The sequence below is a fragment of the Aethalodelphis obliquidens genome, unplaced genomic scaffold (genome assembly GCF_003676395.1).
Source record: "Aethalodelphis obliquidens isolate GAN/ISIS:26980383/991018 unplaced genomic scaffold, ASM367639v1 scaffold5, whole genome shotgun sequence".
Classification (NCBI taxonomy): Eukaryota; Metazoa; Chordata; class Mammalia; order Artiodactyla; family Delphinidae; genus Aethalodelphis; species Aethalodelphis obliquidens.
The window spans coordinates 2,900,385-2,927,084 of NW_020837949.1; the positions used below are offsets into that span (position 1 = coordinate 2,900,385).

General features: G+C 47.6%; 1 protein-coding gene across 9 annotated transcripts in view; it reads left to right on the forward strand.

Moving 5' to 3' along the window:
• The first annotated feature begins 12,073 nt into the window (after positions 1 to 12,073).
• PAXIP1 (PAX interacting protein 1) overlaps positions 12,074 to 26,700 on the forward strand; it is a 48,876-nt gene continuing 34,249 nt past the window's right edge. For 2 of the 9 annotated variants that reach the window (XM_027101398.1, XM_027101402.1), the window contains exons 1-4: positions 12,074 to 12,947; positions 15,631 to 15,765; positions 20,148 to 20,191; positions 22,520 to 22,583. In XM_027101398.1, the coding sequence (XP_026957199.1) occupies positions 12,672 to 12,947; positions 15,631 to 15,765; positions 20,148 to 20,191; positions 22,520 to 22,583 (519 nt within the window). In that variant the 5' untranslated portion in view covers positions 12,074 to 12,671. The other 7 variants (XM_027101403.1, XM_027101404.1, XM_027101399.1 and 4 more) reach the window with 6 other exon arrangements.

Genomic DNA, 26,700 nt, shown 5'->3' on the forward strand with positions numbered 1-26,700 from the left:
GCCACGGCTCACGGGCCCAGCCGCTCCGCGGCACGTGGGATCCTCCTGGACCAGGGCACGAACCCGTGTCCCCTGCATCGGCAGGCGGACTCTCAACCACTGCGCCACCAGGGAAGCCCCCAGTTTAACTTTTAAAAATCTTTTTCATTTTCCTAATTTGATGGGTGAAAAACGTATAACATCCAAAGCTGGTGAGGGTGTAGGGAAATGATCTATCTTATTCATTGCCAAGAATAATAAACATTTCTGGTGGACATATAAATTCATTTGGGGAGGAAATAATCTAGCAGGATCTATTAAGACCAACGATACTTAAGTTCTGTGATTTCAGCAATCCTTCTCAGAGGACTAGAATTTGATCCTACAGAAGTAAAAGCCCCAGTTCTCAACTGCAGCACGGAGCTGTTTACTGCGGCATTGTGATGGCGAAAGCTAGCGCTGCGTCTATAAGTGAGCATTCGGGTTGTGGTTCTAGTGATCATGGTAGAACCACAATAAGGAATATATAAGAAATTTTTAAGTGAGGTACACACCCATATTGAGTCACGCCGTGACGTATTAAGTGGGAACTAGCTGTATAGTTACATTTTTTAAATAAAAGGGAACAGAAATCTTCACGATTATGTTTTGCATATCTGTATACGCAAGCAGAGAAAGGCATAGAAGATACACTCGTTTGCCTGCTGTTGCCACAATAATCCACTTCTCCTTCCTAAGAGAAAACCTCAATTATTTGGGAATAATTGCCATCCTCCACTGTAGATAGTTGTTAGGGAAACAAGAAATTGAGACACCTGCCTAAACTAAAGGTGCTGAAAGACTCAAAGCCTCCCTCTGATGCCCGTGGTCCAACCAGGATAGCACTGAGCCAGGTCTGCTGAGTTAGATGCTCTCTCCAAGGACTGGATCTTGGGAGAAAGGTGGGGATGTGGGAGCAGTGGTTGTCTGTCATTTATCCCGGTGGGTGGGTCTGCTTGGATGCTGGCGGGACTGTCCTCAGTTACTGTTACGGCGGCTGAGAGCTGGCTTGATTCCGGGCCACCCTTACACTCGCGTCTCCAGGCGTCCCTTTAAGGCCAGACCCTACTGCAGCAGCGCTGGCGTCTCCCCGGCTGACAACCTTTTCTGACCCTCACGCTGCTTCTATCATGAGCTGCTCTTGTGGTCGCTCAGAATCCACGCCCTTGTAAAGTGGGAAAGTTTAAAGCCTGAGCCTATTTCAAAGCTTCTCGGAGGACCCAGTAAAGAGGCTGCACATACAGGGGAGACGAGGGATACCTGATAAGTTCCTGAGGACGTTGGCAGACGGGAAAGGCTCCAGGCTGCAGGGGCTCAGGACAGTTTCTCTGTGGTAGCAGAGCAGAGGACAGGAAGCTGCATATGCAGGTGAAGGAGTGTGTCACAGACGCCGAATCTAGTGCAATCAGAGAGGCAGCAACCAGGAGGCGTATCAGGAACTTATTCTGGCGACTGAACCTTACACCACAGTGGAGCTGATAAAACTGTCGCGGTGAGGCAGTCATTGCTGTGTCTGGGCCGGCCTCTGAGGCCTGCGGGGCTGGCAGTCGGGAAGTGACACAGGAGAGGCAAGGACAGACCAGAACACGCACGGCTGGGCCCCTCACTGCCAGGGTGGCCTCAGCGAGACGCTGCAGGACTGAGATACACCCCAGGCCCAGGGGGCGGCGGAGCTGAGGGAGGACCCAGCTGCCACTTGTGCCCCCCCCCCCCCCCCCCCCCCCCCCCCCACCCCCCCCGCCGCCGGTGAGCAGCAGAATGCTGCACGCGCTTTCACGCTCTGGGGCAAGAAAAGGAAACGGCTGCTGGTGCGACACTGCCTGCCAGGCCTTGAGCAGAGCCTCCTGTGGCCTCTGCTAACCCCAAACCATGCAGGGAAGACAGTTCTGGGAGGCGTGGTTCCCACTTAGCTAAAACGACATAATACAGATTCCAGCACAGTCCGTCCTTTGCCAGCTTGGCAAAGACAGACTCCACCTTTAACCACACTGGACTTCCAATAAGGACTGTAGCAAACCTGCTTCTACCATGTTCGTGTCAGGCAGTTATCCTTCACCGAAGAAAGACACGCTGATTCTTCCCCCCCCAAAACTGGGTATAAAGACTCTTATTCAACTTTAGATGATGATGATTCCTCTCCTAATTGATTCTTCACCTTTGATATCCTGTAAACTAGACACTGAGATATGAATTTAACTATACATCTTATGTTAGATAATATGAGGCTGGAAGGGAGGAGGGAAGAAACTCAGCTAATATATACACAAATATGGTCATATCACAATAAGGAAGAGATACGCATAGCTACGACGATCTTTGTTTCTACAGCCGGTCATGTGGTCATAGCTGGGATTGACAGGTGCTTTCTCCGGCTGCCCAGTCCACAGTTCCTTTGCCCTTAGCAAGCACCTTGGCTGGCCATGGGCTGTGTAGCTTTCCATTGGCTTTAATCACAAGGCCTGGGAGCACTGAGAGTCCCCTGCATTCCGAATGGAAATGTGGAGTTGTAGGGCAAGGGGTAAACAGGTCAGCTGTAGGCAGCAGTAGATGGCCCAAGACAATTATCGGACGGAATGCGAGAAAAACACGTCTGGGAACTTGATGAAAGTTAATAGAGACCCGTCGAGGAACTTGATAAGGGGCAGTACAGATAAGCAACAAATGTCAGCAAACGCTTAGTTATTACGAGCCAAGTTAGTATAGATAAGCAACAAATGTCAGCAAACGCTTAATTATTACGAGCCAAGTTAGTATTGCAGTGTACAAGGTGATAGCGGTTAAATTCCCCTGATTTAAACCTTCCTTGAGCACGTTTTACTTTACCAACTCCCAACTTCTCCAAGTTTCCCATCTTAGCAATAAAGACATGAAGAGGAAGGATGATACTGAGTCAAGCAAGACAGAGAGAGGGGCGGAGGGAGAGAGCCAAGGACAAAAGTGTGGAGAGAGGGAGGAAAGAAAAATCCTAACACGGGGCAGCGCAAGTCCCGGACAAAGTCTCTTCTTTTTTTTTTTTTTTAAATTTTGGATCTTTATTTCGAATTAGGAAGGCTGGAATTAATAATTTTATATCTGAAAATACCTGATGCACAATAAAGCAACTGCTCCTAGGATGGGTTCCAAGAAAGGACTGCCTAGAATAGCAAGCTACTGGCAAACATGGATGGGTTGGGTTTCAAGTGTGCTCTTTCTGATGACTCTATGGAAATAACACTGGTAAAGAAAGGATCGCTGAAGCTTCTTTCTCTCATTCCAATGAACATGTTGTAGATAAATGGAGTGAAATACATAAATCATAAAGCCTAAAATAAAATGAAAGTTTCCATTTATGATCATACTATACACATATCCTCCAAGACATTGAAATTTTCTATAGGAAAGGAACATGGAACTTAACACTACCTGCATACGTCTCTGCTTTTTTAAAAAATGCTTTTTTGAAAGTTCTCATAGCTGCCAGACATAGGCAAATAGATTGAGTGAATCCTCCGCCTTAGAGACATATTAGAATTGTCCAGAACTCTATTAAATCATTTAATGCTTGAAACGCCTGCCTGTGCGAAGAGCTGTAAAAAGAGATTGCTTTCGTGTTCAGTGAGGTGCTTCTTTACTTTCCATAGTCTCACCTTCCTTTCTCTGCACAGGCACAGAGCAGATGCTGTCTTCCATGTGAGTAACGCAGAAGCGGAAGGAGCACCGATATCCTTGACATTCACCCCAGGAGCTTGTCTCATATGATAGAAACAGCAGAAAGTCGATGACACCCAATGAATGCACACTGGTGCTTTCTTTTCTTTGGTTTGATTCTTCCTATGGCTTCCTCATCCCTGACCACGAATACTCTCATCCTTGTCTCTTTCTTTATAAGGAATAGTGTTTTAAGTGAGGAAAATGACTGGTTTACAACCGAGGAAAGGATTACTTTGAACCCTACTCAGGAAATAGAGTACCGCATTAGAACTTTGGTGTAGCTGGGTTTTTAATATCTCAAAAATTTATCTTCAGAATTGGCTGGAAATAGAATATTAATAAACAAAGAGTGACACTTTTAATTCATAGCCCCTAAATTTGTTCTAAGCTTAAAGCTCAAAATTCTTGGTCATGTTAGAAGACCAGAAAAAGTATTTTAACTAATTTAAGGAACCACATACCTAATTTTGCAACCAGTTTCTTTTTGGGAACAAATATTCATAAAAATGGTTATCTCATGTTGAAATGTCTGCCCTTTTTGTAGTGAAAATGATTTTTATTAATATCTTGGGACAGTGTTCCTAAAACCCCTATATTTATCTTGATAGGCACGGAATTATTTTAACTTCTTTTAGATTTTTAGTACTATTCCTTTTATCCATGAATTTCACTGCACAGTAGGCATCTGCATTGGATATATTCTGAATAAATTTCACTGACTTTATTCATTTTCACCTGTGCTGTGCTAATAAGTCTCAAATTAAACGGCTCCATCCAGTCTCAGCAGCTGGCATTGTGCCCCACTGAGTATCACAAACTGTACAAGGATTATTTGGGGAGGCTTCATAATTATACTAAGATGAAAATGTTGGCAGCCAGGAGATACATATTTTTCAAGATTTGAGAGAAAATTTAATGAAAGTGCCACAGATATATTACTTAGGATGATAGTTTGCACTTAATATGAGACCCTTTTCTCTCTGGACTTCAAAGTCTGGACTAATTAATTAGCCCTAATTCCCCTGTTTTCCTGATGGTCAAGCACTCAGACAGACCTCCCGAGACCACAGAGCACAGCCAAGTAGAAGTGCTGGCTGGGGGTCGGGACACCTGTGAGCTAGTTCACACCTGTTGGCTGTTGGTCTTTGGGACTGAGTTTGTGACCTTGGATGCCCCAGCCCAGAGGCGGCAAGCCAAGGCCCACAGGCTCAGTGTGGCCGGCCGCCTGCCTTTGTGAATAGAGTTCCACTGGAACCAGCCCCGCTTGCTGGCACGTGTCCTCTATAGCTGCTTTCGTGCTGCAGTGGCAGGGTTGAGAAGTCAAAACAGAGACTTCACGGGCCATGATGCCTGAAATGTTTTCTGTCTGGCCTGTTGCAGAAAAAGTTCACTGACCCCAGACCTAATCTCTCTGGACTTGTCTCCCTGTCTGTAAAATAAAATGCAATAGTCAAGGGCTTCCCTGGTGGCGCAGTGGTTGAGAGTCTGCCTGCCGATGCAGGGGACAGGGGTTCGTGCCCCGGTCCGGGAGGATCCCACATGCCGTGGAGCGGCTGGGCCCGTGAGTCATGGCCGCTGAGCCTGCGCGTCCGGAGCCTGTGCTCTGCAACGGGAGAGGCCACAACAGTGAGAGGCCCGCGTACCGCAAAAAAAAAAAGTGCAATAGTCAATAGCATAGCAACTTCCATTAGAAGAGGCAAGTTTCAATTTTGCCCAACTGTGACTGTCTGATGGTGCCTTAAAACCAAGGTGAAGAATCCCTAGCAGTGATGTTAATTCATTCAAAATGCACCCATCTACTCTTTAAGTTATTTACCCATCATCCACTTGGCATCAGGCACCACACTCTAAACACCTGAGGATATACTTGCTAAGAGCAGTTAAGACCCATTTCAGTTAGTAGAGAAAGGACTGTGTGGGTGTGCGATGGGGATGCTGTGTGAGATGGCCAAGAATTTTAAAATCAAATCTTTTGGTATTTTAAATGTAAGGGTTGGGAGGAGGGCAAGCTCCCGCATTGGAGGTCCTCTGCCATGAAAATGGTTTACAGACGCATCAAGCAGCCATTACACTGAGCTGAGATGAGCTTGCGCACCCTGGTCGGCTTAGTCAGCCTTGATCCAGCCAGAGAGCCCCCAGTTATATAACTTCTTCATAATCACAAATAGAAGGGACCAAAGAAATTCTTTCTCAAGGCACCAGAGATGTTTCATGGAGTGGGACGTTTGAGCGTGGACATAGGAAAAAGAGGTATGGTCTGCACAGGCGCGTACGTGGAGGGTTGTTCCATGTGGAGAGGTCCAGAGTCGACAAAGCCGAGGACGTGAGAAGTTCTGGATGTGTCTGAGGAAAGGCGAGTAGCCCAGGTTGGTGGGAAGAGGCCTGAGTAAAGGGGAGGGGAGCGGGAGAGAAGCCTGGGAGCCCGGGTTCTGGAGCGGGTAGGTGGGCGTATGCTGAAGGTCATGGGCGACTGTGCAGGTCGCGGACGGCGGGCTAGAAGGACTGAACTTCGCTCCGCGAGCAGTGGGAAGCTGCCGGAAGTTTTGGGACAAGAGCAGGAAGGGCTGTCTGGAGAGTACTGTTCTGAGTGTTGTGGAACTCGCAGTACTGCTTTGCCTGCTCTGAACGGGAGCAGGCATTTTCCAAATGGGATCAAATGAAAGGCCCGCTTCTACTGCCTCAGTTTCAGCGCCTACATTTTTGGATAGGGATTCCTGATAGATGGACCCTGCTCGAGAGAAACGTGGGCAGTTACTGTTTCTTCGCACATGGTTTTGCCCTGAAGGTCTGCAGCCTACTTCTTTGCAGTGTCTTCTCAGCTCCGCCCGTCGGGGGTCTGTGCCTGGTCTGCCGCCTGACGTTCATTCCAGGCCGGGCCTCTGCTCAGGCTGCTCCCCCACATGAGGGTTGGTCCCCTCCGCCCCCTCCCCTCCCCCTCCCCCGGAGCCCTCTCACAGCACACCTCCTCAGAGAGGCCCTCCGTATTCATCGCCGTCCCCGTGGTATCTCCCTGCTTTAAATTGCACTGCCTTATACTACTCATGCTGGCATGTAACATGCTGCTTCCAGACTGGAACTCAGTCATCCCGTGGGCGCCTCTTGCTAAGCCTTGCTTCTTAAGCCAGGCCTACTTGCAGTGCACCTAAGTGCCACATCAGTGTCTGTTCAACTGAAGTGAATTCCTGGTAACCAGACTGCTTCATTTTACTAAATATGTTCGGTCTGTGCTTACAGTTGTACCACCGCCCGAGCCTTCCTCATGTAACTCTCGGTGGACCTGGGCTTCTCCCGGGGAGCGGTGGTGTTCTGGACGAGTGGCAGTGAAGAGGCGTGGGTACGGGAGCGACTGAGCCCAGCAGCCCCGCCCTGCAGAGGGCTGACTGCTGACACCCACGCTAGAAGGCACTTGACGAGCTGGGGAAAAGAACAACTCGGCCATTTTGTGATACTGCCTCATTTTCTCTACAAAGTAATTATTTAATCTTTTTGGTGTTTCGCTACATTAGAACATAGTTATCCACAATTGTTTATATTTCTACATCTATAAATATGAAAGAACAGGCCTATTTGATTTCCATAAATCATACAGATATTAGACTTACGATTTTACTATGACTTCCCCAAATGTCATCCGTTTAGCGCATTGACAAATCTGAGGAAAAACAATATTGTAATATGCCATTATACCACATGATAATGTCAGAGAGTCTCCTTTTCATTAGAATTACTTAGCGTTATTCAATGATTCATGATTGTTTTACTGTCTATAATAACTAAAATCATGTGGTAGGGCTATTTCTTATAAAATCCTATGTTCTAGGATATTTTAACCTTAAATAAAGGATACATCCACTGAGTTCTAATTTGATAGAAATTATTGAATCCTAACTCATGTTTTTACCTGTACCATGTCTCAGAACAAGTGGGGAATAGCCTTTGCATGTATCCGATATCTCACCGAAAATTCCCTTCAATCTGTCCTATTCCTGCCACTGATCATAAAGCAGTAAGTCTAGAACGTGGCAGTATTCCCTCTTGTCATAGCTTTCCAATTATTGAAAATTAAGTAACTCCCTATAGAGGAGAAATCATTAAATATATAGTAAATAATGAGGTTAATTAATTTAACCCCTTCTAATTAGGAAACTAATTAAATCAGAAAATTAAAACTGACACAAGACATTAAAATAGGGAAACCCTGAACTTAGATCTAACAATCATCTCTTCGTCCTCAACCAGTTCCAAAAGAGGAATGAATATATATTAGCTACAAAAATATAAATCAGTGGACTATTTTCAACCTATATCAAGTTAAACTTTCCATACCACAAATACTATTTTTAGAGTTTACCTTTTTTCTACTTCTGTTATACGTGAAATTAAATCTTGTTTCTTTCAATTTTTTAAAAGAATGAATTAGAGTAAGTAAAAAAAGATGGACTTAGCCCCAAATCTGCTAGTAACTCTCATCATGAACAACTCACTTAAACTCTCTAGGCCTTAGTTTTCTCATCCTCAGTATATTCTAGTAAAAAGTGAGAGTGACTCACAGTGTCTTGGAGATGGAAATACATCTGAATAGGAGGAACAGATTAAGAAGCTAGAATCCGAGAAGATTGTTAAAATCTTTGTCAGTGTGTTACAGTAGAGAACCAGGTCCTAGCCTAGGATCTTCATGAATTAATTGGTGAACAATCTGAGATAAAACTAAGGATACATTTTCAAAGGAGCCCAACTCTCTCCACAACCTGAAAGTGTCATGCCCATCAACATGATCTTTGGATATAATTTCTAACCTCCAGGAAGAGTCTCAGAATAACAACAGAATTAGATTCAAGTCGTGGTGCTTAGTGCCATTGGCAATGGTGTTTCCAAGCTTAAAAATATCTAAGCAGGTAACCTGCTGGAAGTTTTTGGACTCTCCATCATTTTGACGTTGTTCTCACGCTCCACGCAATTGACAAGGACATGGAGCCTCGTGGTCCAGGCCCTTTTTTGGGATCCACTCTGGGAAGGTAATACGGATTCCTCAAAGCCAGCACCAAAGATCATTGACACAGAAGGAATCTCTGATAGACACTTGATCTACAGGAAAGTGAGTGGCCCCAGTTTGTAGGGAACCTCCCAAGTTTCAAGGCTCTCACTGCAGTACCTGGTGCCTGTGAACACAGCCAGAGATTACATGCAGCCAATGTGGGCTTGGTGGTTGGTATAAACCACTGATGGGGAACAGTTTCTTCCGCCAAATTTGAATACTTCATTCATTCATTTAACTACTATAAACAAATGTGTTCTAATTCCTTGGCATGTCAATGCTGCTGGGTGCTTGACATCGAATGGCCAATACAATTCGTAATGACTATTTTTACACACTTCAAAGGCCATAAATGAAGCAATGGTTAATTCGATAGCCAGCCTGCTACAAAGCAGTTAACCTTCAATAGCCAGTAAGCTGCTTTTTTTTTCTCCTATTACCAGAGCTACAGGATTATTCTACACCCCAAATTCAACCACCTGCTCTGGTGGAACTCCAGGATCTTCATATACTTGGCATTTATTTGGCATTATTCCCCATTTCCCCCTTGTATCAAATAGCCAATTACTTAATCTCTAAAACGTGCAACTTTTTATTCAGCAACACCAGCATTCTAACCTCACACCTCTTGTCTGTGGCCTCCTCCCCTCCAAGAATTGCTCCCTTCTCATCTGCCCCATCTACGAAGTTTGCCTCAGCTATCCTGGCATACAGAGACCTGTTGTCTAAATCTTTGCTGCATTTATTATTATTAATAATTCCACTAGTGTTAGGCTTGTGTATCCAAGTATTTGTTAGTTTTATGAGGGCAAACATACCATTTTACTTGAAAGAAAAAAATTTCTCAGTGTCCTACCAGGTTTTCATGTGCATTATATAATTAGGGTCACAAGTGAAGCAGCACGTTCAAATTAGGATCATCTGAGAAAGCTGATTTATAAAGGGATTGCTACACAGGTGTAGGCAGGATGTGTGGATGGTGAGGGAACCTAGGTCCAAAGGGATGAGAGGAAGGAAAGATGACCAGAGCCTGGAAGGAGAGAGTTGTATAGAACAGATGACTTTGCCATCTCTAGGCAACCTGACCAGGAGCCTGGGAAATAAACACTCTAGTCCCACTCTCCTCCCCTCTTGGGTCTCTGCTGGGGTTCCTCATTCAGCAGATTCAACTGGCAACCAGAGTACGAGGGAGCCTATTTTTATTTTATTTTTTTTGCTGTACGCGGGCCTCTCACTGTTGTAGCCTCTCCCGTTGCGGAGCACAGGCTCCGGACGCGCAGGCTCAGCAGCCATGGCTCACGAGCCCAGCCGCTCCGTACTTAAGTACTCCGGAGCTTAAGTCCGTAGCTTAAGTACTCCCTTTTGTGGAAAGGTTAAATGTTGTAGTCTATAAACCCAAACTAAAGGTTTACTAAACATTGATAATATCTAACTTCAAGGGGTATGTGATTAGCTGAACGTAATGAGAGCAAGACTGAGATTGTTGTATACAATAGAGATGCATTTTTTAAAAGCCATTTGGAAATACTTATCTAAATAACTGCCTCAAGTTCCCACCAGTAAGTACAATTTGAGTTAAATATTCCCAAGTTTACTTTTCCATTTTTTAATTTCACATTTAACTTTTACTTTTTCTAGCTTCGTTATCTAATTTTGCAAAATAAAAAATGAGAAATGTATTACCCTATTTATCAAATTAGTATTAAACAGGCTGTTTATTCTCTGAAGGTTATCAACAAAATGATCATGCTTTGAACTTGATTGGGAGAACTGTAAATATAGTAATGCTCAGTGTCGTGTTTGGGGTCATACATGTGTCAGTTAAAGAAATTCAAAGTTTTTGTTAAATGAACTGATACTTCCTCAGAACATCCATTATCCACGTGAAGTTAGATTTCATCTAAAGATGTTTCTTGTACATTACTGGCAAAGCAGCAGTGTTTGATACACTGTACCCGAATGTTTTCTTTGTAGGCCATTGACCCAGGGCCTTCCTGATGCTGGTGTGATAAGGCCCACATATGTGTACAACACTGACCTTGAATAATTTCATGTTTTACAATCTCTAGACAGGTTGATGAGGTTTTAAATAACAGGTTTCTTAGTCCCATAATCTGCCTTCTTGACTATCAGAAGTCACAGTAGGGTAAACTTGCCCTGCTGAAATGTTACAAGTTCTTTTCTAACTTACAAAATAAAATACCCGGTTGAGGTATGTTTCAAGTCTTTTAATATAAAAGTAGATGCTTAGGGCTTCCCTGGTGGTGCAGTGGTTGAGAGTCCGCCTGCCGATGCAGGGGACACGGGTTCGTGACCTCGCCCGGGAAGATCCCACATGCCGTGGAGCGGCTGGGCCCGTGAGCCATGGCCGCTGAGCCTGCGCGTCCTCCGCAACGGGAGAGGCCGCAACAGTGAGAGGCCCGTGTACCGCAAAAAAAAAAAAAAAAAAGTACATGCTTAGTTCCCGTTTAACCAAGGAAGAAAAAATCTATCAATAAATAAGTTCTCTCACACAGGTAAATAAAAGGGCATGCTAATTTTGATTTGGTATTTAGAACTAATTTATCCCTCCTACATTTTCTTAACATGGAAGGTAAAATGTTACAATGGTCAATACCAAATATATGCTTGGGTATTCAAAGGAAAGACAGTACATTCTTATTCATTCAGGCAAGTACTGAATGTTTTTATTATTTGTATAAAAAAATTGTTAGCTTTAGAATAGGGCTGTTTCAGAATGTTCAAAAGACAAATGAAAAAAGCAAAAAGCAGGATATTTAAAAGGCTTAATGTGTGCTTACTTTCTGCCCATACAAAATCACTTATTACATACGTGCGTGCAATCAAAACCGTATTCGCCGATTAAAAAGAGCCAGTGTCCATTGTATTGCATCCTGGTCAATGAACCAACCACGTCAACTGTCACTTTCAGAACTCCTGTTATCGCAGAATAGAAGTAATACAAGGGCCTCAAATATGAGTTAATGTTATAGGAGGCTGCCGCAATAATTTTGCAAGGTTTCTCTCTCGACCAATTTCACTAACATTTACTTAAAAATGTCTTTCCGCTTAGCAGTTAAGAAGTAGGCCTGATGCACGTCCCCTTCGATTCTCAGGCTTCTCAGGACTAGGACAAAGCCTGCTCCCCGGGGAAGGCTGGGGTCGGGCCGGCTGCACCGCCCCCCTCCCCCGCGCAGGTGAGCCGGCAGCAGCGAGCGGAGCGCAGGTGCGCGCAGACCCCCGTGCTCCTCGCGCCGCGGCGCCGCCGGATGACGTCAGAGCGCAGGTACACGTGGCGGCGGTCTGGCGTCAGCGGTGCCGGGAGGGAGGAGAGCGGGGCTGGTTCCGACGGCCCAGGTCAAGACCGGAGCGGGTTCGGGCGATGGGGAGAAGCCCACTGGCCGCGTCCGGGAGGCTGGCGCGCCTCGGCCGGTCTGCAGCGCCCGGTCCCCGACTCGGCCCAGCGCCCCCGCCCTTCAGCTGGGACCCGGGACCCGAGCTCCAGGGCCTGAGGCGTCACCTCAGGTCCCGTCTGGCAGCAGCCGGCAACGCTCCGCTCCCCTGCACCCGAGGCCAGTGACCCGCTCCCGCCGCCACCGCCGGCAGCCTGCGACCCCGCGGGCCCGCCCCTCGCCGCGCGCCCGCCCCTCGCCGCGCGCATGCGCCGCCCCTGCGGCCGCGCGTGCTGTCGGGAGGGGCCTCCGCGTTCCCTTCTTTCCCGGGACCGGCCCACTCCGGTCCCACCGAGGGGGGTGCGTTTCCCCTCGACCCCCGGGCTTCCTCCTGAGGGGGCGGCGGCGGCCACGGGCCCCCGTCTCTGGAGCGGACTGCTCGGTGCCAATGTCCGCGGGGCCGCGGGCTGCAGCAGAGGCGCTGGGCGGCGCCGGCCGACCGCCCGTCCCTCGGCTCCCCCTCGGCGGCGGGCGGGATGGTGCGGCCCGCAGGGCTCGCGCGGCTCCCGCGCTTGGGCGGCCCGGCGCGGGCGGGGGCGCCGAGGGCGGGGGAGCGGGCCCGACTCGCAGGACCGGGCCGGGGCCGCGCGGGCCGCGCCGTTCGGGAGCGAGCCCCGCGGGCGGGCCTGGCGGGGCGGGAGCCGCCGCGGAGCCTTCGGGCCGCCGCGACCATGTCGGACCAGGCGCCCAAAGTTCCCGAGGAGATGTTCAGGGAGGTCAAGTACTACGCGGTGGGCGACATCGACCCACAGGTACCGCGTCGCCCCCGCCCCTACCCCCGCGTCCCCGGCCCGTCCTCGCTCCGGCCGCGCGCCAGGGCGCACAACGTCGGGGTCCCGCCGCCGGTTGCCCGCCGGCGTGGCTGCGCGGAGGCTGGGCCGCCTGGCGCCGAGCAGGCCGGTAGCGGGGCCGGAGGGGAGGGAGGGGAGAGGGAGCTGGTCTGTGGGCCCCGCGGTCGGGGAGGGAGGAAACTTGGGAGGGGTGCTGACCCCTGTAATAGGGGGAGGGGACCTGGGGGCCTGAGGGATCCGCGGCAGGAAGGGGTTGTGTCCGGACTGGGGGAGGAGGGCATTGGGAGGTGGGTCTGCCCTGGAGCCCTGCGCCGATTGTCCCCGTCCCCGCGCGGTGGGGGACCGGGGTGCTGTCTCGTGGCCGCCTCGCCAGCTTCCCACTCCGCTCCTTTCTGGGCGGAGTTCGGACCGGGCCGCACTTCCCGCGGCAGCCTCGGCGGTCTGGGCTCCCCTGACGCCCAGACGGTGGGTCCGAGCGTGGCGGGAGCTTCGGCCGGTGGAGCTGGTAGGGACGTGGGTCCCGGACTGATGAGCGGACGGCTAGTCGCTCTGGTGTGGCAGCCACCCCAGGTCGCAGGTCTGCGGCTCGGTCATCTCGTGTGCGGCAGTGAACCCTCAGTTTACCACCAGCGGTTGCGTGTTCCTTGATTTCCCTAATTGGGTGAATTACACAGTAATGGAAAAATACCCTGGTAACGCCGTCACACTGAACATTGGACTTTTTTTGTCGTTCGGGCTCATGCCAAAGGATATCGTGGCTTTTCCTAAGTAGAACATGTGTTTGTGTTTGAACGTTAGAATGTTGTTTTTCCATTGTGGGAATTAACCGCAGCTGAGTCTGCAGGTGATTCTTAACACTGTTCTTTTTCCTAAAGTTTATCTTTACAGTTTTATCACCTGGGTGTCTCATTGGCCCTGAGTGCTAAGCTTGGAGACCTGTGGTCTGGGCCTCCTGAGTGGAGACCGATACTTAACAAGTAAAACTTGGGTGGCCTAAAAGGCTCTGTGGAAGGCTGATGGGCCTTGGCCTTCCAGAGGCTTGCCTGTCGGTATCTTAGTAACCAAACTCCCTTGGATCACCACCTAGGTGGTCCTTTCTCCACTGTAACTCTAAAGAGGCTTTGAATTCAAAGGTAAACAGGTGCTGAGCTCAGAGGGCTGAAGCGCCTGTAAGGTGCGGCTTCTCCCTTCCAGGGTTTCCCTTTCTTCACTGTCCACTGTTCTTCCCCTCTCTCATCCCGCCCCCTATTTCATTTTAGGACTTTGGCTCTTAAGAGTGACCTGAACCATGTGTTACTTAAAACCTGGAGCAGGCTGCACTGGAACCATGTTTACTCAACTGTGAATCAAGTTTAAGGGCTTAAAAAATGTCCTTGCAAACCACTTTGATCTGAAACAGTATATTTTCTGAAAAGTTTAGAGTCAGGGATATTCGATTCTCTGAATCTTATAAATGTGGGTTCAGAGAGTTCACGTGCGTTGGATGCACATCTAGTTCACTTCCACGTGTGGGGTGCACTCGGCTGCTCTGAGCGTGAAGCGTGCTCCTGGCGTCCGGCTCCTGGCCTCCACCCTCCCCACAGCCTCCACTGCTGGCCGTGGCCTCTCTTCCCTTCCCGCTGCGGCGTCTCATTCACTCCCAAAGCTTTGCCCTGTCTCTGTAGTGGACTGAGGACTCCACTCAGGCGGGACCCAGGTCTCATCCTCGATGCGCTGGGTGTCTTCCTCGTTCTTAGAGGGGCACCAAAGAAGGCCATGCCCTAAACTGAGACTTTTGTCTTCCCCCCCGCACCCGCTCTTAGACGTGGTCCTCGGGAGCAGTGTGCTGTCGTTCCCCAGTTTCTCTTCCACGTGCCCCTTTCGGTCACCAGGTCTTGCTGCTTCTCTCACATCATCTTCTTGTCCCTGATGACGTTTTTCCAGTTAAGTTACCTGCCTCTTTCGCCTGAATTATTGCAGTTGTTTCTTAACAGGTGTCACGGCTCCAGTCCTGCAGTGTAAGTGCATTCTTCTTATGCTGACAGCAGTCTTTCTGTGAAGTCTGATCATGCCTCGTCCCTACTGACCAGCCCTCAGTGTCTCTCCAGGAGACATTCTGTATTTTATTTCAGGATAAAATACAAAGGTTTCTGCACAGCATCTATGAAGCACAGTAGACGGTCTAATCCACGTTCAGCCGTCCAGCGTGTTGAACGCTGCTCTCTCCACACGATGCACGTGTTTTTGCCTTGCTGACGCCTTTAAGTTCATAAGGATTCGGCTCCTATAGCTCCTCTTCCAGAAACGTTTCCGTTTATCAGAAACTACCTGTCCCCAAGCCTTTATGTTTGAGACATGGCGTGTCGCGTGCTAGCCCAGTCTCAGCACTTACGGTGCTGTGCTCACCTTGTCTGTCAGTCCTGTGTTCAAGACGGACCCTGTGTAGTACCTGGGTCAGAGGAGCCTCCGTGCTTACCTGTCAGTGAATCAAGATTTGCTGCTTTTTGTTGTCCCCATATGTTTCATTGCATATGACTTAGTGCAAGGTTATTAATCTTATGTGGAGAACGTGGTGTGCGTTTATTAGAATTTTCACTGTAATAATTTGTATAAATTGAGAATGAAATACAGCATTTTCCATTTTAATTTGTGTGGTTTTTTAAAGGTTATTCAGCTTCTAAAAGCTGGGAAAGCTAAGGAAGTGTCGTACAATGCACTCGCCTCACACATCATTTCAGAAGACGGGGACAATCCGGAGGTGGGAGAAGCTCGGGAAGTCTTTGATTTGCCTGTAGTCAAGGTTGGTAGTAAATTTAATGAATTCTGTGCGCTTCATCAAGTACCTTGCAAGCAGTGCGTTGAAGTTTCCGTGCAGCTCTTCTCACACTCTTTGCTGAGGTGCAGCTCTGGGTGGGAGATGCTCTTGGCATCTGAGGAACCATCCAGCAGAAGGCCCTCTATGTGAAATCAGGCTTCAGCAAGGTTTCTGCACGTTACCGCTTACGCACCTGCTGCGGGTGGCCCCGCTTTGTCACCGTCTGGAAGTTGTCTAAGCCAAGGAAACGTGTTGAAGGCAGTGGACGTGCTGTCTTGAAGCAGATGACGTGGGTGAATTCTGCTAAGAAAGTTTATTGATTCCAAGAGGAACTCCTGGAACAGGGCTCCCTTCCATCCCCAGTGGCCAGGGGTCCTGATTTCCAGGCAGACAAGCCTAGGGGAGCCCTGCCCTCTCTGGGCTATGGCTCCGCTCTCCGACAACGGTCACAGTGACCCCTTGTGCCACTGTCCCTCTGGTGGCTCTCTGTTCCACTATCCAGCTTGACCTGTGGGTAGTTTATCCTAGAAAGTAGAGTCTCAGCTGGTGGGTGAATTGTTCAGTTTTGTTGATCTGCATACTGTGCTGCTCTGTTGTGGCTGCTGGTTGAACTGACTGCTGTTAAATGTGGGTTTTTAAAATTTAAGTTTATAATTTCGATCCTTCCGTTTTTTCTCATCATTTATAGTGTATATTTGTTTTAAAATGGTTCTGTTCCACTACCCTTTTTTTTCTCTTTTCTATGCTGTTACATGTGTTATCTTAAAAAAAAATCAACATGACAGTTACTGTGGCTTAATAATGAGAGAGGTAGGAATTAAGAGAGAGTGCCGCTGAGTCCAGCTGGGCAGCGGGGTTGCCGGCTGGCCGCTGCGAGGCCTGAATGCCACCAGCGTCCAGGGTCTGAAACGCTGCCCTGCAGGCTTAGAAGCCTGATTTTGGAACATAAGCCTGAAAGCAGATCTGTCTCACAAGAAGGTTCTCAGGAGGGCACTGTGTAAGTCGGAATGACTTAACTTGCGGCGGTGAGGATGGTGGTCGTGTTTCTGGCTGGATGCTTGCTTCCGCCTGGCCAGCGGCTCACTCCGCCCGAGCCTTTTTGAAGTCTGACAGCAGGTTCCTGCCGGCTTCACCTGCAGCCGCCTCGTAGGAGGGGTGGGCCTGCCACGGACACTAGGCTGTGGACCCCGGCACCGGTTCCCTGGGGCCCTGTTTCGGCCTGTGGTTTGCTTCCACTCTTTCTTGGCTTGAGGGACTGTATCTCATCCCTTCCCCTGTCTGCAAACTTTTTTCCCCTCAGACAGTAGCCTGGAGCCTGTTATCACAGTGACTTCACACGTTGTGTGGATTTCCTAGTGCACCTTGAAAGGGCAGCCTTGTTAACACGTTTGGGGCGCCCAGTCAGCTTCCGCAGACCACTTACTGCAGTGCTTCTTAAGTCCAGCGACCCCTCGAGCCCCTTTTTGTAGCAAATATTTTGTAATACCCCCTCTATTATCCTGAAATGAAATTCTTATGTATAGTAACATCATATAACTTGAATATATATTTGTATTTATATATAAATTGCCCAAACTGAAATGTAAAAAAAGAGGAAAAAAGGAAACCAGATAACAGAAAGCCTGCATTTCATTGTGTGAATACCCTGGAGGATGGGGTGTAGCGTCACCGTGGACCTGCTCCTCTGTCCTGCAGATGCCGGTGCCAGCTGTGAGGTGACGGTGCAAAACGGTGACCCATCCTCGCTACAATTCTGGGCTAAACAGCGCTGTCTCCTTCACTTTACACTGAAGCTGTGTTCCCAGGAAGGTCCGTCTGCAATACGGCTGCATACAAGCAGCCACCACCAGCTCCCGCCGTGGTCACCGTTCTCCCAGTCTAGCTCCCATCCTACTCCCTTTGGCTGTAGTATTTCAAAACGACTCCCAGGCATCCTGCTCTTTGATCTCTTTCAGCATTCCAGCCTGCTTTTAATTTTGTGGCAGCACCTATACTGTCCAGCGGCTGCAGTGTTGCATTACAGGATGGTAGAATTTTCCAGAACCCATCCAGCAGTTTGCACTCATTCCAGATAGTGCTGGTAGACCCTGGAGTTCTTGTCTGAACCTAGTAAGTTTCCTACTGGGGGCTGCTGTTAGTAGTGTGGTCTGTGTCCAGCCGAAGGCGGAGGCCTGGTTCTCTAACTGCATATCCCTTGGCCTTTACCTTAATGTTAAATTTGACAAATACTTTAAAAATTTAGGCTTCCTTTTGCCCAGGGACAGTTTATCTTTCTCATATTTGAATTTTATGGATGTTTAAAACTTGCTTCTTTAGGCACCAAGATTTTTAAAATAATCTTTTTTAATGGAAATACGTTCCTCAGTGGCCTTGGGCCCTCTTAATTATGCTGACTTTCAGCAGTGAATTTATTTTAATTTATTATTATCTGCCTTTGGGATAATAGCTCCTCATTACTGTGCTCTTCTAGCTCTCCGTTCCTGCTGTATTATCATTAGTGTGTCCTCCTTCTTTGCTGCATTATCTTCTCTAGACTTACCTGGATGAGGGCCGCAGGGAGTCTGTTCTGCTTTACTGCCGCCAGCCCTGCAGTCTGTAACCGGGACGCGCGTACTCGCTGCTCCCCAGCCCCCAGGGACAGCTTTCCAGGGTGAATGCTGCATGCAGAGTCATAAGGGCTGCCTGTCCGGAGTGTGAGCTCCTCCGGTCGTGGGCGCTTCCCTCCCACTGGACGCGGGAGGAGCCGCACCCACACCATCCGAGTCGTATTGCAGTGCGTTGACCTAGGCTCTGAGAATCCTGCTGACATGAGACAAAGGGTGGCCGGGAAAACTGGTCTCAGGCAAGCCTCCCTCGTGCTCCCACGCCGCCGGGGAACAGCAGAGGGCTCTGGTGTCACTGCTGGGAATAAGGCTCGGCCCACGCGAGGGTGTCCTGAATGCAGGAGGAGTGGTGGCCAGTTCCCTCCCGTCCAGCTGGAGTCTCCCCAGGACTGCAAGAAGTGAACAGCCGCTGGAGACACTGCGCGTGGAGACGTTGCACACTCCCTTCCAGCTTGGTGGCTTCATCCGCCAAGTTAGTTACACACTTGGCAGAATTATCAAATCGTCATGAAGTGATTAACCCAAGTAGAGCCAGTCTTTATTTTATAAAATGTGTAATATTTTTATGCTTTTTCACAGACGTTACACTTACTTATAAACTTATGCTGAGAAATTGTTGATGTTCCCTGAAAAATGAGGAGGGGGTACTTTGATTTCTAAAGTTCTTTCAAGGTGTATATAATGCATGAGAAGTGGGTGTGTATTTACGTTGCAGGTGGCGAAGCTTCTGGAAGTCAGCTGGCTAAGTGGGTTATTACTGTATTTTTACATCGTAATCCTGTGAAGCAGAGCTATCAGGATAATGATTAATGTAATTTTTAAAATTAAATGTAGAAATAATGAGGTAATTTTTCAAAAATGTAAATTACCAAAAAGGTAGTAATTAGTCTAAGGTTTTATAATTAATCTGAGTTTTGCAATTCATAAAAAGATTACCAGACAGAAATTCTTTCTGTGATATACAAACATTGTATCTACTTGGCTTCACTGAAAAAAACTCACGAATTCATACCTGACTGGATTCAGGACTCCAGAAGGAAACGTAGCGGGGCTGTCTGTACCTCAGATGGGGGTAGGGAGGGCTGTCAGTTCCCCGTCCCCCCCGTTGTGAGGACAGTTTCTAGCCGGCCTAGAGGCTTAAGCAGTAGAAAGTGTGTAAACCTAGAATTTAAATTTCCAGGGGCTCCCCTGGTGGCGCAGTGGTTAAGAATCCTCCTGCCAATGCAAGGGACACGGGTTTGAGCCGTGGTCTGGGAAGATCCCACATGCCGCAGAGCAGCTAAACCCGTGCGCCACAACTGCTGAGCCTGTGCTCTAGAGCCCGCGAGCCACAACTACTGAAGCCCACGTGCTGCAACTACTGAAGCCCACGCTCTGCAACGAGAGAAGCCACCCACCGCAATGAGAAACCCGTGCACCGCAACGAAGAGTAGCCCCCGCTCGCTGCAACTAGAGAAAGCCCGCGCACAGCAACGAAGACCCAGTGCAGCCAAAAATAAATAAATAAATAAATCTCTATACATAATAATTTTTTAAGATCTGGTAGTGTTTCATTCTACAATTGGGCTTTTCACCTTGGGCACTAATAACTAACGTTCCACTCTGACGTTTCTGCTACGTGAATACTCGTGACTGTAATCTGGATGCTGTGTAATCGGTTGTAACAGAGCCTTTACTTTTCTAGGAGCTTCGCTAGTAACGTGACGACATGTTGAGTATGAACTGGAACTGTGCTTTGACGTGTGTTAATGTTTTCTTTTTCAGCCTTCTTGGGTGATTCTGTCCGTTCAGTGTGGAGCTCTTCTGCCGTATCCTTTGTGGGGAAATGGGGCAGGAGGGGTTTAGTACTGGAGTGGTCTTCGCTTACTGAGCTGGCTCATTAGTTAGGGGAGGTGGTGTTGTGTTCACTCTGTCCCTGCTCTTTCCATCCTGTATCCAGGTGTGTGTACCTGATCCTTGTCATTACCCCTGGGGGGCCGGGGTGGGGGGACCAGCTGTGTGGAAGCAGCTCTAGGCTGGGACCCAAGGCCCAAGTTCTAGTTCTTCTGCGACTTGGCTTTAGGATCTCGGCTGGTCTGGACCTCAGTTCTGTTATCTTTGAAATAGATGGTTTTTGTGGTGTCTAGTTAGATGGACTATTTCTAAAATTCTAAGTCTGTGTGAACCAAATCATGAATTGTTTGAAGAATAAATTGGAGAAGAGAACATCAGGACATTTTTAGTTTTATATCACGCACCATTATTCTTTTTAATTCCATTGGTTTATTAATTCAGGACCCATGTTGACCACCTGCTGTGGGCCTGGTTCTGAAAACAGAGGGGTCGACAGGGCCTCATTCCTGCCCCCAAGGAGCTGCCCCGCACTACGTGTTGGTTCATTCAGCGTTTCCTGAGTGTGGCCCTGGAACTACCCAGCCCACATACACACTGACACACACTGTGCTGGAAGCAGGAGTGAGCCCTCTGCAGCCTGCTGTTCTGTGCTCTAGGCCTCAGAGTCCCTGTTTTCGCCCTGGAAGTGTGAAGCTTCCCTGCAGGGTCATTCCAGGCATAATCTGATTTTGGAGGTCACTTCTGTTAAGGTACCTGATACTATGCGGTCATGATGTCCTAGTGTTAGACCCGGGCAGAGGTGATGTTATTTACCGTGTTGTGCGGCTCTGCCAGGCATTTACTACTGAATCGATGCGGGTAGAGGGAATCTTCATGTATTAAATATGTATAGGAGACCTCAGATAAACAGAGAAAATACCTCCTTCCACGCAGTTCTTAGAGGACGTGCACAACTTATAGCAGCTCCAGCTCAAACATTCTAAGATTTCTCTTCCACAGTCTGAAGAGTTAACGGAAATTGGTTCCTGGTTTGTTTTTGGCCTTGGTTTTTTAGGAGTTTGAGTTGTGTTTGTTTGTATTCTTTACAAGCACAGGTGAAAGAAGACTGGGAGGGAAAGGGTGTTTTTGAGGATAAGAGGCTAGTTTTTCCTGGCCTGGATCGTGCACTCGCTACGCAAGGATTTCCTGAGAAGTTGTCACTTTGAGCACTAACTGCCTGTTTTCCCAAGGAAGGTTAAAGGAGCAGAAAGAACTCCTGAGACTCGGTTAGGCAGCACACTCTTTGCCTCTGTTCATGTTTCCCCAGGTCTTTGGAAGTAGACAGTCCCTGAACTAAGGTAGGAGGATGGAGACAGAGCTTGGATGATGGGGCTGAAGGCGTGATGTTGGGGTCTGAGGAGCTCAGGGCAGCCAGGAGGCCCGAATCTCTGTGCGGTTTTCTCAGACCTGGGTAGGAGACTTCCAAACTGCAAGAAAATTTTCAGTCTGATCTTTTTTCTTAATTCACCTATCTCAGGAGGTGTACTTTTCTCCTGTAGGGAAAGAGAAGTAATACTTTAACCCATTTGAATTCTAGACACTCCAGATTCTTAAAAAAGTCATGTTTGCTTTGAATAGACCGTGAAGTACAGGCACCTAGAGGTCATGTCTGCTTATGGAGAGCCCTGTGCCCAGTGTCTGCACTCTGTAAGCTCTCAGAAAACGTGTTGAATGAATTTGAAAGTCAGAGCTTTAGAATTGGGGAGAATCTTGGGAGTTATATATACTAACTTTTGTTTTAACAAAGGGAAAACTGAAGCTCAGGGTTGTCTTGCCCCAATTCAGAGAGTTCGTGATGGTAATAAAACTAGAAGTCAAGTTCTTTTATGAAAGACTCTGCTGTGTGCCAGAAGTAATCATGTTAAAGTAAACTTAAGACCCTCAATTTGCTTTTAAAATAATCACTATGCCATATGTGGTTGTGTACATGTATAGGCATGTGTGTGTTTATATATGTGTATATAGTTAGATGTTTTTTTCCATGAGTATGTTATGCCCATTTTATTGATGATATAAGTGGAGAGATTGGATTTGAAAATGCACTTTATGGAAAACCTCTCAGTTCTTTCTGTGCTGTCAACTTCTCTTTTTTCCAGTCTGCCCTGCACTCTTCTTTGGTCAACTTAAGTCTGTCTCTTTCCTAAATGGATTGAATGGGAAGCAGAGGGTGGGCAGTGTCCAAACGGGCCAATAGGAAATGTCTCTTAGTGAAACAGAGCTTGCACTAATCTCATTTCATTGGTATCTTAATAACTGTAAAACAGAGTAAATGGCTTTTCTCCAGAGTCATGTCAGATTTTCTTTGGAATCACTGCCTGCCTCTCTCAGGTAAGCATAGTACAATTAGTTTTGTGTTATTTACACATAACAGTTCTGAGTTTTTATATGATTGGATTTATGATGTATTTGTAAACCAGTGTTACTTACTAAACTGCATATTCAGTATGACCTTATGACACAGTTAAAATGATTTAAATGTTCATACTTAGTCTTAAGACTTAGAGCTTTAATGGGTGAAAGTGGTCTTTCTAAAGGATTACAAAGATTTAAAACTTGAATATGAAAACATAGTAAAAATGAAATTGAAAGATGACAAGGAAAATTCATTCAGAAATAAAGGCAGAGAATTTTATTAATAAATAAGGGGCTCATGCAGATCAATAAAAGAAAAAAATAAGACCTCAGTAAACATAAACAAGGCAGAAAACTGAATTTACAGCTTTATAAAGAGGAATTACAAATGAGCATAGCAAAACCTTTGATACACTTTATAAACAAAGACGTGAACGCCTTAATAGCGCTGAGATAAGATTTTCTGCTTATCAAATTTGTAAGAGTATATTCGGTGCTGGTGGAGCTGCAGACAAGCTTCCCCTCTCCCGGCAGGAGTGCAGTTCAGTGCAGCGGTTTTCTAGAAAAGTTGAGCCAGGTCAGAGCCATAAAATAGTCTTTCTGCTTCCCCTGCAGTTCTCTTATGTTTAGAAGTTCATCCCAAATTGATAGAAATGAGGGCAGATTGATGCATAAAGGTGTTCAGCGCAGCTTTATTTATAAGAGGGTAAATTTGGAAACAGATGATCCACGATTTGGAAATGTTTAAGAAACCTGTTCTGTACACTTACATACTAATCTAGTTATGTAGCCAGTTGTGAATTTTGTTTTATGAATATATGTAAAGACATGGGGAATGTCTTAACTGGGGAAGAAGCCGGGTATAACAGTTATGTACAGTATTACATCAACCAAATATAATATATAGGAAATATCTGTAAGAGGGACCAAAATGTTAACGGCAGTGAATTCTGGGTAGTGTGAGAAGTGAATGTTTAATATTGTTTTATGGTATTCTGTCCTCTCAACCCCCTAGGTAAAAAACCCTCAAACAGTAAACGATTATTATGAAAAACCAAGTTGGTGTTGTTTAAACTCACTTTTTAGGTTACATGGAACAATTAGTAGCCATTGGGCAGGAAGAAGCAGTTTAAAGGGCTCCCATTTTCTCTGACCTCAGTAGGCCTCATCCCTGTCTGTAGTTCTTAAGGTGATAGTTTTGAGAAGGCGTTTAGTCTTCCATCCCCGTGGAAGCCTTTGAGAAAGGGTTGTATCAAGGATGTTAGATGAGACGAAAAGGGATTTGATCATAATCTTGCCTTTTTCTTACACCTTTGTAGTAGAGGATTACGGAACCGGGTAATATTAGCTTAATATTGTTAGATTGTCGGCCAGACTCAGCTTTTCATTCAAACGGTATCACCATGATCCCTTCTCTGTCCAAGCAATAAGTAAAATTAATTTTGTCATTGTGTTTTTATGTCTCGTAAATTCTGAAAGTTCTTTAAAATTATAAAATCTTCTGTTTTTGCTACATTGATTTAATAGAGATCCTTGAAAAGTTGGCTTTTTTTCCCTTAAGAACCAGAATTTTGCTGGTATTTGTATTTTTCAGCATTTTTCACATCTTTGCTATAAATGTATATTTACATGTTGATGATCTTTAAAGTTGGCTAAAATGAAAATCTTCTCACGATGGGTACTGTGGTTACACGTAATGTTTATTGTTTATACTCCTCTGTATGTTCCAAAGGTATAATAAATATCAGAAAAGTTTTAAATGAAGATACTTTATTGCTCCTTATGCATAAACACAGTGTACTGTGGCAAAAGGTAAATTTGCATTTAAGTATATTCGTATGGATTGGATTTCTGGGCTCACGATTCAGAGCCGCGAACCAGAGGGCGAGGAAGAAGCCGGGGCAGGGAGTCCTGTGGGTGTTTTCTGGGATCAAGGTCATAGTGACGTGGTACTTAGCGGACCTGACTTGGGAAACATAAAGGAACATCAAGAGCGTGTGAATTTAAAACAGGGTTTAAAGTTAGGGGTTAGACATGTTTAAATGTTAACTGGTTCTGGAGAACCTTGTAGCCTTGGAGAGAAGTAGAACCGAGATTACATGTCACGAAGGCTCTGGCATGTGTGATAGGTTATTATGCAGTGCACTTAACACCTGCGGTTGTAGTGCGCATGGCCCACGTGCAGGCTGTGCTGAATCAGGGGCACGGGTGTTGGGGTGTGAGTTTAGAGAAGGTGGCGCCGGTGTAGACTGTGGGATCAGGAAAGCCTTGGTGGAGGCGGCAAGATGTGAGGGGCCTGAAACGACGGGCGGAACTGGCGCGGAGCCGGATGGGGCCACAGAGGCTCGTGCGAGGGGACCGGCCTCAGAACAGGCCGTGTGGCTGGGAGGAGAGGAGGAGAACAAGCGCGCAGGCAGGCGGGCAGAGAATACAGGAAACTCGATAAAGTAGCCGCTGTTTCACTCTTCTTGTATATTTAATCTTGGACTGCAAACGCAGACGTTTGCATTAGAACATTTGGAAAACACAGGAAAAAAGCAAGCAAATTAAAATCACTTGCAGTCTTGTAGGTGGAACTGGTCTGGGAGCTCTAAGCAGGACAGAGGGCAGGGTAAGGATGGGAATGTGGACAGGAGGACCAGTCACAGTCTTTAGGCTTGAGATGAGGATTTGGACCCAGGTTAGCACCGTGTAGAAGACAACGGCGTGGATCTAAGGAACGGCTGGGAATCGGAAGGTCTTGGTGACTTGGGGGATGCTGTGCAAAGGGAAGAGCCGGTGCTCACAGGGGGCCTCTGCGTGCAGAGCCTGTGGTGGGTGCTCCACAGGAGGCCACTAGGCAGATGACTTCCTTTTCCAAAGTAGGAACATTGCCGGACGTGGGAAACAGGACTCTGGCTTCTGAGGGAAGGTGATGAAGTCGGACTGAAGCCCCTCGCTGTCCGAGTGTCGGGCCTGGGAGATGCAGCGTGAGGGGCTGAGAGCTACTGCTTCGTTGCAGAGCGGCTAGAGAGGGGAACAGGTAGTCAGGAATAGAGCCTTGCGTAACATGTGGGGTTATGGGGAGATCCGGGGAGAAAGGGGACTTGGAAGTAGACAGAGATGGTGCCGGAGGAGGGGTGTTATGCTGAGGGACTGAGAATGAAGTCAGACATAGTGGTTGGTTTTATTGCGGGGACGGAGCAGGGCCCCAGGGAGCAGTGCGGAGCGACAGTTGGTGCCCCTCCATGCTGCTCGTTGACCCGGGAGCGGGAAGACGGCAGCGCGGGGCTCTGTGTCTGGCACACAGGCTTAGGGGTCTAGGTGGACCTCGGGTTCTGGGCTGAGGAGCTACAGGTGAGGTCAGTGGAGGAGGAGAACGGGGACCCCGTGAAGGAAGCGGGGGCGTGCGGGCGTCTGGGAAGCAGCCCGGCTGCAGGTGTTTCTCCGGGTGGGGAGCGGCTGGGGCTGGAGTGGACCAAGGCGGACGCAGCGAGTGCTCGGCGGAATTTTATAGCCTTTTAAGCACATTCGTTAGGAATAACAGAGTCGGTATGACCTTTATGGGTCAGTTACTGCACTTATCCTCACAGTTCGCCACTCGTGATGGTGAAAAGAAAGCTCTGCTTTATTTGAATAAAGATCATTCAGCTAAGACTGGGGAAGGCTTTACTTGATACTAGTTCATACGAAGAAGCCCTGGTTCAGAAAAGTGCACTGGGGACACTAGTATTTTGTGGTTGCTAAAAAATGTGAATTCAGTTGTGAGACATACTAACAAACGTATGTTCAGTGTGCAGCGAAAGGACTTCGGTTCACCAAATACGTGAGGATGCTTTGTGACGGGAACAACGCCCAGGGGTGCGGATAAATGAGGATACAGTTCCCCCCCTCGGGTGAGGGCACAGTCCAGAAGGGGAATGTCACATACGCGGAGCTGAAGCGGGTGCAGGGTGTGGGAGCAGTACCAGGAGGGGCGATCACGACAGTTAACCTGCACCTGGTAGGCCTCTGGAGCACCTGCACACGCGCACGTGCACACGGCAGGCAGGCAGGGCTCCAGTGCTGTGAAAGGACTGTTTGCTTGGTGGTTCTCAGTGACCTTCTGTCTTTT